General features: G+C 37.1%; 1 protein-coding gene across 2 annotated transcripts; it reads right to left on the bottom strand.

Moving 5' to 3' along the window:
- Nucleotides 1-442: 442 nt before the first annotated feature.
- TOP6B (topoisomerase 6 subunit B) lies at nt 443-13,905 on the bottom strand. Of its 2 annotated transcripts, none has more exons than XM_089136744.1 (20): nt 13,850-13,905; nt 13,598-13,700; nt 13,452-13,504; nt 13,144-13,241; nt 12,877-12,982; nt 12,478-12,612; nt 12,250-12,301; nt 11,998-12,062; nt 11,460-11,566; nt 10,868-10,970; nt 10,651-10,736; nt 10,364-10,560; nt 8,307-8,422; nt 8,053-8,138; nt 7,716-7,788; nt 3,405-3,496; nt 3,158-3,296; nt 2,991-3,085; nt 1,729-1,903; nt 443-1,338 (listed from the first exon to the last, which is right to left on the bottom strand). In XM_089136744.1, exons 2-20 carry the CDS (start codon nt 13,689-13,691, stop codon nt 1,192-1,194), a joined length of 2,019 nt encoding a protein of 672 aa, XP_088992870.1. In that variant the 5' UTR covers nt 13,692-13,700; nt 13,850-13,905; the 3' UTR covers nt 443-1,191. The 2 variants fall into 2 exon arrangements, with proteins under 2 accessions (XP_088992870.1, XP_088992869.1); XM_089136743.1 differs by having other exon boundaries at nt 13,798-13,885.

Below are 13,905 nucleotides of genomic sequence, written 5' to 3'. Positions count from 1 at the left end.
CCCCTCTTCTCCTACAGGTGGTGTTAGAGGATATTCATAGGCTTGCTGATGTTCCATTGTCTTGTGTTTTATCTCATGTTCCTAGAGAGCTTAATGTTATAGCGGATTCTCTTGCTCCAAGGGTGTTGTCAGTTGACTGTGAGACAGCCTGGCCTTGTTCCTCTCAGTGGTTAAAGGCAAGGTTTAAAATATCTCACGATACCATACAATACTAGTCGATACGTATATATATTTGACCCAAACAATACGATACATCTCTATACATCTCTCTATTGAACTATGCTAAAATACATTAGCCGGAGCAAAACAATACTCGATACGGGACAATAAGTCTCTTAAAATCACCTAACAGATACGATACTTGATACTAATACTTTAAACCTTAGTTGAAGGAGCTTTGTATTCCCCCATCCCGTGTTCTACAGTCAAATGAAATTCACTCACGCCAAGAAAAAGAGCCCACGTTTGAAGAAGAAGACTGTATTACGGAAGTCAGCTAACCAAAGGTGGAGGAAAGCCATTCAATCATGCACTCTAAGAACAAGGCTCTCCGAGACAAGTAGTCTACTTTAGAATTCATAATGTTTACCAGTAACAAAAACATTGAATTCATAATGGATGGTACCATCCTAAAAAACATAGTTCAGAAAACAGTTCATCATATTTGCCAAGGTACTAAAATAATCCATGCATGAGCTCTCTTTACTTCATGAAATGCATACCTGTTTAGCAAATAAAACTTCCTGTCCCCCAACGTAAGCTTTACAGAAGACCATTAGTGCCCGCTATGGAAAACATACACTGTTGGATGCAATCATATTGTATACATGATTTAAATCAGTTTGTCTAACATACCCTACAAGACTACAAATCTTCAACAACTCAAATAAAGTTCATTTATTGTTTATAAAGAAGGGAAAAATTAATTTAAAAAAATTAAAAAAAAAAAAAGCATTGGGACTTTAGAACTCTATACCCGATTCAGGAGAAAGGAACTTAAGGAAAGAATAATGCTGGCAGCAAAGAAGCTAAAATGATGGGGGTATGGAAATTGGAAGAGGTGACCCTAGAAGCTGTTTGGCAAGCAATCCTCCTAAAAGAAGCCAATGATATATACCATTTGCATTTCCCAGAAACGTTTATTCAGGCAGGAACAGGTTCTGGTGGCTAGGGATGCACATCCACATGCACCTACTGGAAAAGCCTGAAGACAAATACAGGACTATGGAAGTCAACAAACTTCTGTGCATCTTCTAGTTCCTGAATATACATATCTTCTCTTGGTTCTTCACTTACTCCACTCTGTGTAGCATAATCCAATGCCATCTCATAATCAACCTACATTTGATAGAAAATTTTAATAACCAATTAGGTCCTCCAAAACTTCCAGAAGCAGAAAAGCCTTATTATAAACGATGTGCAGACAAAGAAAAACTTAAGCCTCTTAATTTCAAGAATAAGGGGAAACAAAACACAGCTGGATGTGCACATGTGGGTGGATCATGGATATTGAGCTATGGAAAAGACACCAATATTAGGAAAGGCTCAAATCTTTGGTAGATTTCCCTTTGAAACCTTCCATATAGATAGCCTTTATTTTCTATACCATATAAAGGTAAAATATCATTCAACCATGTTCTAATGGAATAATTTGTTACTTTTAGAAAGCGCAGGGGCTTCATTCAAACCGAAAAGGCTGAAAAGCTGGAAAATCAGAGAGAAGGCCACCTGTTCAACATGTTGAGCTAGTTTTTCTTGTAGTGTATCTACAGTAATTACACGGGCAGATACTTTCTTCAGTATTTCTAAATTCTCTCCATCATAGCGTCTCCTCTTTGAACTGCGTAACTTTGCCATTTCTTGTAAGACATCATATATGGCACCTGTAGCATCGGTTAGGTACCTACAATATATAGAAAATAAGTAACAATGCACATGGAAAAGAGAGAAATATAGGCATCTGTTAGGAAATGAACTACTAAGGCAATCCCTAGGCCTAGCAGGATACATGATGTGAAGGACTCACTGTAGCAATTCTAAACAAAGTGAAAATTTTATTGGATCAGGTATAGTCAATACAATCAAGCTGATTTCTTCACCAGGAATCACAATGCAGAACCAGAATCATGCCCTTTAATATGGCTTCCAGTTAGCAAATCAATCCATCAATAAATGGATGACACCCAGGTTGGGTTCTAACTTGCTACCCTTGCTGGTCAATTGAACTTGGTTCATTGTAACTAGAGGAAGCATCATGGCAACGATTTATGTTAACTACACAGGCTTAAAGTGAAGCATCATCACAAATCTCACCCGTTTACCAATCTAGTTTAAAAATTAATCCAAGGTTAGGATATATGGGTTCTTTAAATTTTCCATGTTGAGCAAAATTGAGCACCAATAATTATATTTGTAAATTGGAGTTAAACAATAAGAAAAAAGAAGAGAAGCCACAATTTGGAACGGGAGCTTCACAGTAAGACAACAAAGATTGCAGTAAGTAATTCCACTATTTATAGATCAAATTACAAGTAGAAATTAACTAGGAATAGGATTTTAAACTTCAAATCCTGATCAATCTAGGGCTCCCACCTCCTATTTCCATCAAGAATTAGTGCCACTTTGTTCTTTCCCTAAGATGCCCTCTAAACAATATTTGACTTGAACTCAAATCTTTCCTCAATTTGGCTGAAAATGCCAAAAAGATCCCTGTACGACTACTTTGTACAGCCAACTTCTATTTTGTCTTTGTATGGGTTGTCTATTGAAGTTGTGGAAGAGCTGTTAATTTCATGCCTTAGTTTTATGCCACATGTATGATGTAACCACACATCATTGGCCATTTCTTTTTAATTAACTTAAAGACCAATTAGTACCAAGAGGTAATGAAGCAAAGATTATAAATATAGCACTGTCCTGAAATTTATTTAAGAATCAAACTAATTTACCTGGAAACTTTGAATACAAGGTAAATGAGTAGTAGGGCTTACTTCCTTAAATTTCTTTTCCTCTCTTGCTGTTCACGAGCTTGAATTTTCTTCACTATTTTAGCTTTTAGCTGAATACAGCATTGCTGAATCGAGTTCTGGAGAAATATTGTTGTTAGGTCACAACTTATCATTGTCAACTCTGTTGAAACCAATAGAAAGCCACCCACCTTAACAGCAGATGCTATCTCACTTATATCATCTCCAATATATTCTTTTCCAGTTCCCTTGAAAGGTATTTTTGTGCTGACAATGCTTACAAACACGCCAACTTTATCTTGTGTCTGGTTGATTTTGTAGTTATTCCAACTGGAAAATGATGCTTCAGTAAACTTTCCTGTACTTGGAACTTTCAAACTTGCTAAAATAGACCAAAGGGTACAATGCAGGATGAAAATAATCTTTGTCATGTCTTACTTGATTCTTTTCAAAGCAGTCCTTGTGACTACATCAGCCCCTTGCTCAAACAGAAGTGGAATACGGTTGGCAAAACGGAAAATATTCAGGCCCTACAGTTTAACAAGTACACATGCTTCATGAATGTAAAGATCAGTTCAGGAAGAACAGGAAACCAGGTTTAGTAATACCAAAATTCCATTCAATAACAAGACATACGAGAAAACCACAAAGTTTGGCTCTGCTTACATTTATTATTGGTCACTACATGTGGCTATATGTGGGAGCTTCATCTATAAAATTTCATCATGTTGGACATTAATACACACATCATTACCTTCCTTACCAGTTTGATGAGGGTCCATATCTGTATAAATAAGCAAACAGCCTAAAAAGAAACATACGGTTAATTGCAAGTGTACTTGGTTGGCTAGTTCTAAATAAGATGACAAAAAGGACGAACCCAGTGCCTGCACAAGCAGAGTGCTGGGAGAGGGGCCAATTTTCCTATGCAGCCTTACGTCAGCAATTCTTGCTGAGAGGCTGTTTCAATGCCTTGACCTAAAGATGCACATAATAAACAATTACATTGAGCCACAAACATTGGCTCCACTATTCATTGCCAGCAGTCTATATATAATAGCACAGTCTATCTGACACATTTAGCAGCAAGAACAAGTTTTGAATTTTCTTATTACATGTTATTTTAGGTCTAAAATACAAATTAGTCAATTGATGATAAAGCTGTGGTACAGATGTAATGTCAAGTGAGGAGGAAATAGAAGAGGATAATACACATAATTAGAAATGGGTTGATGAATGGGGGGTCTAAGGAGGAACTTGTGATTGATGCACTCCATTATTATGACTATGTAATGCAGTGAGAGATCAGCTTGCAACAGGATCACAGGTACAGGGACCACTCAGATGTGGCATGAAATTCAGGTTGAATGATCTATTTGTCAAGGACAAAAAGTCTATAAATCCTTTGTCAATCTAATGGTCAAATTTGAGGTATGGGGTAGTCTCAGAACTCTCAAAAATAGCATGTAATCAAAACCAAATCTCAGATTTAGAAAGCAATAGAAAATAAGAACCTGAAACTAGGAATGAGAAAGTTTAGAATTGGAGATATCAAGAGCTACTGAAATAGAAAGTAAAGATTAAGCAACTCAAAAAATGGCCACTAGAACTCAAAATAGAAACACATAATAGATTTAAGGCCTTTTTGGTATCTATTCCACTCTCAATTAATGAAATTTTTATTATTTTAAAGTGTTCATCTATTCTCAGTTTAATTTTATTTAAATTAACAAAAAAAAGAAGAAAAAAAAAACTCTCAAAATTCATAAGACTTTTTCTCTATTATGGATTATGGGTGAAAATTTCATTCTCCTCATTTATGCGCAAGTCTACTTAAATTTGCAAGTTAAGGTGAGGTTAAAATGGTCAATGCACATTCATTTTTTAAAACCCTGGTTTTTCCCCTTTACTATCTCTCAAGCCCTAATCCCAATTTAAATTTTCTCGCTGCTTCAGGCGAACGTGCCATGATTTCTGACAAATCTCAGATTGCAGTAGAGCCTCTTTTGGCTATCGACCAACAAAGAAGACATGAAACTGAAGAACACATCATTGATGATGCAGATGCGAAACTACTTCCAATTTTAACAATCCTTATTCTACTTCTATTCTCAGTCCAGACCCTAGAGTCAACCGGAATCTCCGTGAAAATTTATCTCATTCATCTTCTTTCATTCTTGTGCTTCTTCACATCTCTTTCAATCAAGATCTGGGCATTTTGCCGAGGGAACAGATCATGGATTCCAGATCTATAAATCTATTTCCAGATCAACAAGAGATTTGTCCAAATCGGTGCTAATAGGAGCATAGGGTTTTAGCTGTTGCTCGCAGGAGAACCACTGTGCAAGAGGAGTTTGATCTGTCTTCTTTAGATTTCGTTCTTCAGATGTGTTGTTGTTGGCGCTTCAATCTGTCTTCTTTGTCTTCTGGATCTATGATTTTGTTTCGTGATTCTGAATTTTCACTTTGATCTCGTTAGATCTGAGGTTTTTCTTGCTTTAGATCTGCGATTACATTAATTTGGGCCCTGGTTTGCGTCTCTATCTACCTTATTCCAATCCATTAAGAAACTCCTTTAGCTTTTACAAGTTCTTCCTAACTTTTTCATATAAAGACAAGTTGTCTATGATAGTGATGATTAGTACCCATTAAATTTTTTTTTTTAATTAGAATGCCTCTCTTGGCATATAATCTGCAAATATATGCTCTGTTCTTGCTGTTCCTGCCAAACTGAAGGTTTTAAGAGCCATTAATGAACATGGAAGCTTACCCTGGTTACCTGCAATTCAGACGTTCAAGACATATCTACTATCTATCTTGGCGTTATGCAGCTGAGATCACAAACCCATTGACTAAAGAAAGACACTGGTTGGAAAGCTTTGACATGGTGGAGGAGGCTGCATTAGCTTATGACTTCACATCCATTCGTTCAGTAGATTGGCAGAGCTAGAACTAATTTTTCCTACCCTCACTTGGGTTCTCCAACTACTCACTCTACCACTACCACCGCCGCTGCCACCGCCGCTGCCGCCACCTCCATTGTCACCTCTTCTACTAGAGATGGGAAGAGATTTGCTATGATTACGTAAAGGACATGAATGGCATGGAAAATGATGAATCAATGACTATTGCTACAATTTTACAGAGTTTTTGCGATTCTAGTTGCTTCTCTTGTTCATCTTTGTGATATATGATTTTCACGTTTAAGTTGAAACTGGGTTTTAAGCCATTCATATTTGAAAGCAGAGGAGTTTCAGGAGTTTCTCCCAACAACTCTTGCAGAAATAATTTTTTATCTTGACATACCAAAATTATTTCTCATTTTATAATTTATTCTCGATAAAAGTCACCAAACTATTTTTCATTTTTGACCAAAAATGAATTCCCATACTCATTTCTTTTAAATAGGCATAATATAGAATGAGAATAGATACCAAAAGGAGCCTTAATGGAGGAGGAGGAGGAGGATAGAAATAGCAAGTGAATCAGAATTGAGAAAACATGCACAAATAAAAGCTCAGGAACCAGAAATGAATGCTCAACAAAATTCAAAATCTCATAAAGGAGAAGGGCAAGCCAAAACAGACATGGGGTCGGCATGACAAGGACAGGCACACGTGCATGCATGCATGACAGAAACGAATGTCGTCGTCACATGGCCTGGCACAAAGCAGTGACTTAAGTCATGAATGAGAATGATATCTAGACCTGAACAGGTACAATGGCAAAAAAGGATTATTGCAGACCACCTCAAGTGGTTACAATACGGTGTACCGAGTTGAATGGTTCTGTCTTAATGCAAGATTCAAGCAACTATCACACAATGGAAGACTACGATTGTAAATGCCAGATTGTCAATAAGACTCATACAGATTCACACGGGCCCTGCATAGAACTCTCAAGAAGGTTATCCAGTCAAATGAACAACACCAGATAGGAAACTCATATCTTCTTTCAATGGATAAATAAACCCTTGGCTCCATGGTTATTAAAGCGGCAAAGCGACCAAAGCGATTGGGGTTCCTTCTTGGCGATTAGGCGACTAAGCGGCGCTTAGGCGGCAATAAAGCGACCAAAGCGGTTTAGTCAATATTTTTAATATAACTACTTTTTAATACAAATACTTTTTATAATAAACTAAAGTACTAAACAAACATTCAACAATCACATTCATAAAAATAAAAAATAAAAAAAATTCAAGAATCACAATTATGAAAAAATATCCAAAAAAAGAATAAAAACATAACTTCAACTCATCAAGCATCATAAGATTCATAACAATAACTATGTAGTATGTACTATATCAGTAATCAATGTGAAAAATGAAAATGAAAGAAAAGTAGTATGTACTATGTTAGTAATCATTGAATATGGCTCATGCTTCGCATTCTGTTGCCGACAGGCATTTTGGGCCTCGATTCCGAAATGACTCACATATTTAAATTTATATATGGAATTGTAGAATAAATTATGATTAAAAAAAAAAGAAGAAAAAATAATATACACAAATTACAAAATGTAAAAAGAGCGGCTGCTTTAACATCTAGGTGGCAACATGGCGCAAAAGACGGCAAAGCGGTAGTGCCTATGCAAAAAAAGGCAAGAAATCAGCCTGCTAGTTAAGCGGTCACAATTTAAACGGTTCAAAAACCGCTTTGCCGCCTAGGCAGACGCTTTGATAACCATGCTTGGCTCTAATGTACACTCTGGAGGAATATTTAGTCATTTACCATCTATCTTAGTACTTACTTGCTTAACATCTTTCCCACCCAGGCTAACTCCAGCTTCCACAATGAATGGATGGCCTTCAAAAACTTGAGGGCTGCAGTCATAGACTAACAAGCGTTAGGTCTATGAACACTCCAATAGTGAACTAATGTACCTCATGTTAAAAAAATAACAAAAAAAATCAGACGTTAGAGCACCTTTCCTTTAGTTCAGGTGTTGTTCGCATGTACCATCACCTGAAACCTAGACTTTATGGGCAAAGAATAGGTTTCCTTCAAAAGGTCAAGTGACGGTAGAATAAGAAAAAGATTGATCGTCACAAAATGAACTGTTTGCAAAATAAGACATAAAAAACAACCTGCCTGAGTAAGTGGCAACCATGTCAGGATGAAGCTCCTTTATGATCCCTAAACGAAGATTGTACTCCCCTGCTGGACTAAGACACTGTAGTAGATAGCTGTCACTATATAGTCTAAACTTTTACTGGAAACATTAAAAAGCATGTAAATGTAAATAAAATAGAAAAAATATAGAAAGCACAAAAGGATCAGTATGGTAAAAACCCGACACAACAGAGAAGGCATTGATAATCTTCTAGTAAAAGCCACTTACATCACCACTAGGGTCATCAAACTTAGCCTGTCGAAACAGTTGATGAATACGGACTATCTGCTGTGATGTTAGAGATTTAACAGCCATTTTTTGACCAAAATCTTGACCCATTTCTCCTACAAAAATGAATACCTTTTCATAAGTAAACTTAATGTAGTCAGACATTCGTGAATTCAGTTCAAACATTTAATCTCTGTCAACATTTGAAGGCATAAATTGGTCAGAGTTCAGCAAAAGAGGCATTCCTCATTTCATGAAGACCTTTGATGTTCTAACAATTCTACACAGATAATACATGTTTCACTTATCCAAAAACATTTATTTGGGAGAGCAAGAAGACAGTGGTGAAAATAGGCTTCGAGCCAATTTTATGTCGGATTTTAGCCAAGCATTCAGGTATCTATTTTCTGATTGTGGGAAGGGGAAAGAATCAAAGAAAGCTAGATGGGATTCACAAGGGTATATTACATAAGAATACTTTCCTGTTCTTAGAACTAATAGGTTACCAATAAAGTGTATCAAATGGGTAAATTGCTCCGGCACCCAAAACCAGAGCCCTTTAAACATTGACATCCCAGTTTATCTTTCATAAACAAAGACGCCCAAAAAGTGGACCTTCATTGGACAAATTAGTCCAGTCTGTTACCGAACACCATTAAACCATCGTTTTCTATTTCTAAATCTCAAAATTACCTTTTGAATGAGGTGAGACCTATCTACCTTTATGAAAAACAGATGAAAAGAAAAAAAGGAAGCAGCAGAGACCATCCTCTTCATCTGAATACCCCTCACCAGTGAGAAGAAACCCTCCTTTTTCTTAATGGATTTGTATTAGTGAGAGCAAGATTGAGAAGCAATCAGAAATAGACTCAAGCAACATTCTAAAGGAACATGAAAAAACCAACTAGGTTTAGTTTCCTTCATCACCATAGCAAAATAAAGGGGAAGGGAAACCATTGAGGGTTTGAAGATGAAGAAACAGTGAAGTTATTGACGAGATGCACCAGCTCTAAGGAAGATTGAACAGCCAGAGGACGAGAATACCTTTGGAGGTGAGGAAGCAAATGAGATGCTTCTCCCACACCTAATCTCGGGTTTTTTTTTTTTTTGGAGGGGGGGTTGTTTGTTTGTTCTTCCAATCTGACTTTGTGATGTCATGCACCAAGTAATGCAAGGGAAGAGAACCATTGTATTTGAAGGAATACCAGGTTGCCACAAAGGCGCAAACAGCCCAGGTTCAGCTGTTGGTGACCGAAACTTGCAGGTTCAGCCAATGTTGATTGGTTGCAGTTTTGGCTGCCGGCAAGATGAGGTACTTCGGTGGTCAGTTGCAGGAGGTGACGGTATCCAGATTTGGTAGTCGCTGTTAGTGGTCACTCAACTATGTCCTTCAAGCTTCAGCAATGGAGTTCTCAAGCTCCAAAATGAGATAGAGTTTGGAGTGACAGGAAAATCAGGAAGAGTTGGAGAAATAAGTTTAATTGAGAAGGGTGTATCAGGTCTTTTCACCCCCATCATACATAAGGGTATGATGGCCTTTGCAATTGAAACAATAACTATTCTAAAGGAATTGGAGCCATGTGCTTATGATAGATAAAGTGGGGTGTTAGTGTTTAAAGGCCTTTGTTTTGGGTGCCAAAGCAATTTGCTCAACGTGAAATATCAGAATTTCACTAATTCAGGGCCATCATGTTTATAGAATACACGATCCTAAAATGTATGAGAGGTGCAAGACTGGCTAATAGAAGGCATTTCGGTAAAGATTCACTTCCCTTTCTGTTTGGATCCTTGGGATAGATCGAAGCTATGGTCGCACCATAGGGATCCAACTGAAAGGAAAGGAAATTTTGCCATCTATAGATGACCTACTCAATATCCAGTAGCTACTGAAGCAACAAAGCATAATTCATGTCTTTGAGACTTGAGAGACGGTATTGACAAGATCTTTTATAGTTTTATGAATTCAAGAAGTAATGTAGGCCAACCCACACATTGAAGGTAAATTTGAGTCAGCAGAAGAATAGCCACTGAGGAGTAGGAACCATCTTTGTACTTACCAATTAAACGCTCAGCATATTTTTTGCCAATATTTACAAATTCGTGTTGGAGAAACTGCAAAAGGTTCTGCTTTGATGTTTCTGCAATAAGACGTTTGATAAGCAGTAAATCAACAGCAGAAGGATGGTGTTTTGTCTCACAGGGGACTGGTGGCATTACATCGGTTCTTCGAGCAAATTGAATAGTGACATTTTTGCTACAGTAAAACAATAAATACAGGAAGATTAGAGAGAAAACTAGAAAAGGAAAAATTAGAGACAATTTGCATTTAAGTAATGGGACATACTCAACAGTATCTGAGACAAATTTAAAAAGAAACTGAGCATAAGGAGTGATAACAGCCATCTGACGCATATACTGCAATATCTTGGACTGCAGACGCAAAATAGTCAAGAAATGAGACCCTTTTCAATACCTCAAACGTACTAGGTTGTTTATGAACCTTGGCCATGTTAGATGCTACCGTGGAAGTATAAGAAATGAACCAAATAAGTCCAACGTACCCGATAAGTTGACCAGTTTCCTTCAATGACAACTTGAATTTCTGCTCCATGCCATCCTTCCTTGTTCTCTTTCTTCTCATGCACGTGAACATGAGGAACATTCCTGATTATAAAATTCATATATAAGTTTTTTGATATTTTTTGCGAAGAGGACGGAAAAAGGAGGATGAACAGTTTGGACTTTGAAAAGGCAATGAGGTACAACGATGTAACGTTGTTTCACCAATATTGGAGTCCACCAATTAGAGTAAACTAGATTCACAACACTCAGCTTTAATCTTTTCATATCAAGGATAAATAATAGAGCAGGGCTCATCAGGGATGACTACATTACCGCACAAAAAACGCAGGTCTCAATTCATTTTCTTTCATCCTAAAAATTGGCATGCAGGGGCCAGCAGATGTAATTATGTCTACACTAGAAAGAAAAATTCAGGCTTTCCTGAGATCAACTCTAACATGACAACAATTTATATCTAGGTACCAACAAACATACATATAAAAATTGGCATGCAGGGGCCATGAACAGTACCTACAAGACCATTAGAGGGGGGAAAAAATATGGTCATGAATACAAACATCACAGTCATACCGATGGATATCTATATCGAGCCTGCAAAATGAAGTATAGCTTTGGCCATGCATTGATGAAGTGATCTCTATTGGGAGTCCTGTGCTCATCTTTGACCAAATCAGTGCCTGCATTACTAAGTTCATGAGTGACCAAAGTCCTGTAAATTACTTTGTGCCTTTGCTGTTTGGAGAAGTAAAAGAAGGAAAATGCAAGCTAAAATTTTCAAAGCCACTTTGATGCTGTAATGCTACTTCAAGAAAGTTACTAATGAGGGAGCTGAATTTTAATTGTGGTTATTGAATGAACCATGCAAACAAAAACTACAGTATACAAATTAGATCAGTAATGATTAGAATGATCATTGAAGTATTTTAAGGTGACTTCTGAAGCCTAGACATACTCATGGGTCAAATTGCCAGGTTCAAAAGACACTTTTATATACACAGAATCTTGTTTTAATATTATCAAAGATCACATCAAAGAATTGTGTTTGTAGAATGCCTAAAGCTACAAGTCGACTAGGTAACAGAAAGCTATTAGGGCTAAAGAAACTCACCATCTTTGCACCGAGTCCAAATTTCCCACGAGTCTGTTTTAACCCATACTTAGTCCCAGACAGAACTGCAGATATGCAAGATAATATGGCAAAACTTAGAACAATATTGAAGGCAAAACCTGATCACTTGATTCTCAAGGATTTATAAACCATTAGGCAGAAGACCACAGACTAAATTTAGAAAGACTGTAATTTTAATCAATAAAGATTAAACACTGCCAATTAGAATTGATCTAGTAAATCATTCAGAACCTCGTCCAAACATATTTGGGATGTCATCATGTGGCATTCCTCTTCCATTGTCCTACAGTAAAACCACATATCACAATCATAAGTTATCCCATCAAAAATAGTTAAGGTCTGACGATGTTGCATGACAGTTTTTGAGGTAGAAATGAATAACCAAGGCAGGAAAATTGTAAAATCCTAACAGAAAAATAGGTCCAGACTAAAATGGCTGTGCCAGGTGGTGAGTCACACCTTACAAGTTACCCTGAAAAATAAGGTCTCACCACGACCCTTCATGCTCTTTTGAGCTGGTTCTTTGAATTTCTTCCCAAGGGCAGCATTTTTTGCTTGAATTTCTTGATCACGAGCTTCTTTAGCAAGGCGCCTCTACAAGAAAGACAGCAGAAAAACAACAAGAAAAACAAAAGAAAACTATTGGCACTCAAATCTACCAAAAATAGAAGTGTTTTAGGTTTGAAGTTCCTCACAGAGAACATAAAATCTATGTCCCAAAAACCAATAAGGATTTAGTTTTTCGTGAAAAGCATTAAATATTCCACACTGAACACAAACACCTTAGTGAATCAAGAAGAAAAGAATATAAACAATGATTATTCACTAGATATCAAATTCCAGATAGATGCATCATACCTCACGAGCCTTAGCAGTCTCAAAATCATCATACAGCTCCTCATCAATGCGCTCTCGATCAAAAAGCCCAATCATAGAATTAAACTTGCTTTTCCCAATCTCCTCTCTGCCAAGGAAAGTCACCATAATGGGTGAATATTGTCCAAACAAACAGGTATTTACTTAAGGTTATAACAGAGCATGGTGTACAGCTAATCATGAACAAATAGACCACGCCTACAAGTCTATTAATATGTTTTAGGAGTTATGCGATTAGTGATTGCTTACATTGTAACTTCTATAATTGGCAGCTCAGAAATGGATTCTGCTGAATCGAGTGAATTTTCAACAAGTTCCCTCACAGTGGTGTATAGAGATTTCCCAGGCTGAAATTCAAAAGATCAAGTAACCACATCATTTGAATTTGAAAACACATAAGGAAACAACGCCATGTCAATGCATCAAACTGGAAAATAAGGAGGAGAAGTGCCGATAAATCCGTAAGAATGAACAGAAATCAGTATGGGACGACTCTACCAAACAGATAAGCTCAGAATACCACTCTCATGGGAAACGAAAATATGAATAGAACTTACATTATCAAATCCGGCTATGTTCTTATTCTCAGCGAAAAATTCAGCAGGTGATTCTGCAAAAAGCACAAATTACAGCTCAAACAGAAGAACTTAAGAATTAATCATAACTAGCATCAATATAGAACTTCTAGGGTACGACAACTGACTTTGTTTTAGAACGCTTTCCTTCGCTTTTCGTGGTGTCTTAGATTTTCCCTTCTTTGGTTCTATGGGACTCTCATTGCTACCGTCGGTATCCATGGAAATGTCCTTCGAGATCAACAATCAACAACAAAATAAATAAGGAAGAATTTAATGTTAAAAATGAGCGAAGATTTCATCCATCGGAGTTAGGGACGAAGCTCACATGATCAAGCATGTAAAATCCGACCTCGACGCCGATAAACTAGGGTTATTACCTCCCCAGCTCACCTAGGAACTCGAATTAACAAAATTTCCACCCGTTAGATTTTGC

The sequence above is a fragment of the Hakea prostrata genome, chromosome 10 (assembly GCF_041222555.1).
Source record: "Hakea prostrata isolate BN-2017 chromosome 10, UWA_Hpros_2, whole genome shotgun sequence".
Lineage (NCBI taxonomy): Eukaryota > Viridiplantae > Streptophyta > Magnoliopsida > Proteales > Proteaceae > Hakea > Hakea prostrata.
The sequence above is the reverse complement of the archived record's forward strand: the minus strand, read 5'-3'. Positions and strand labels throughout refer to the sequence as shown.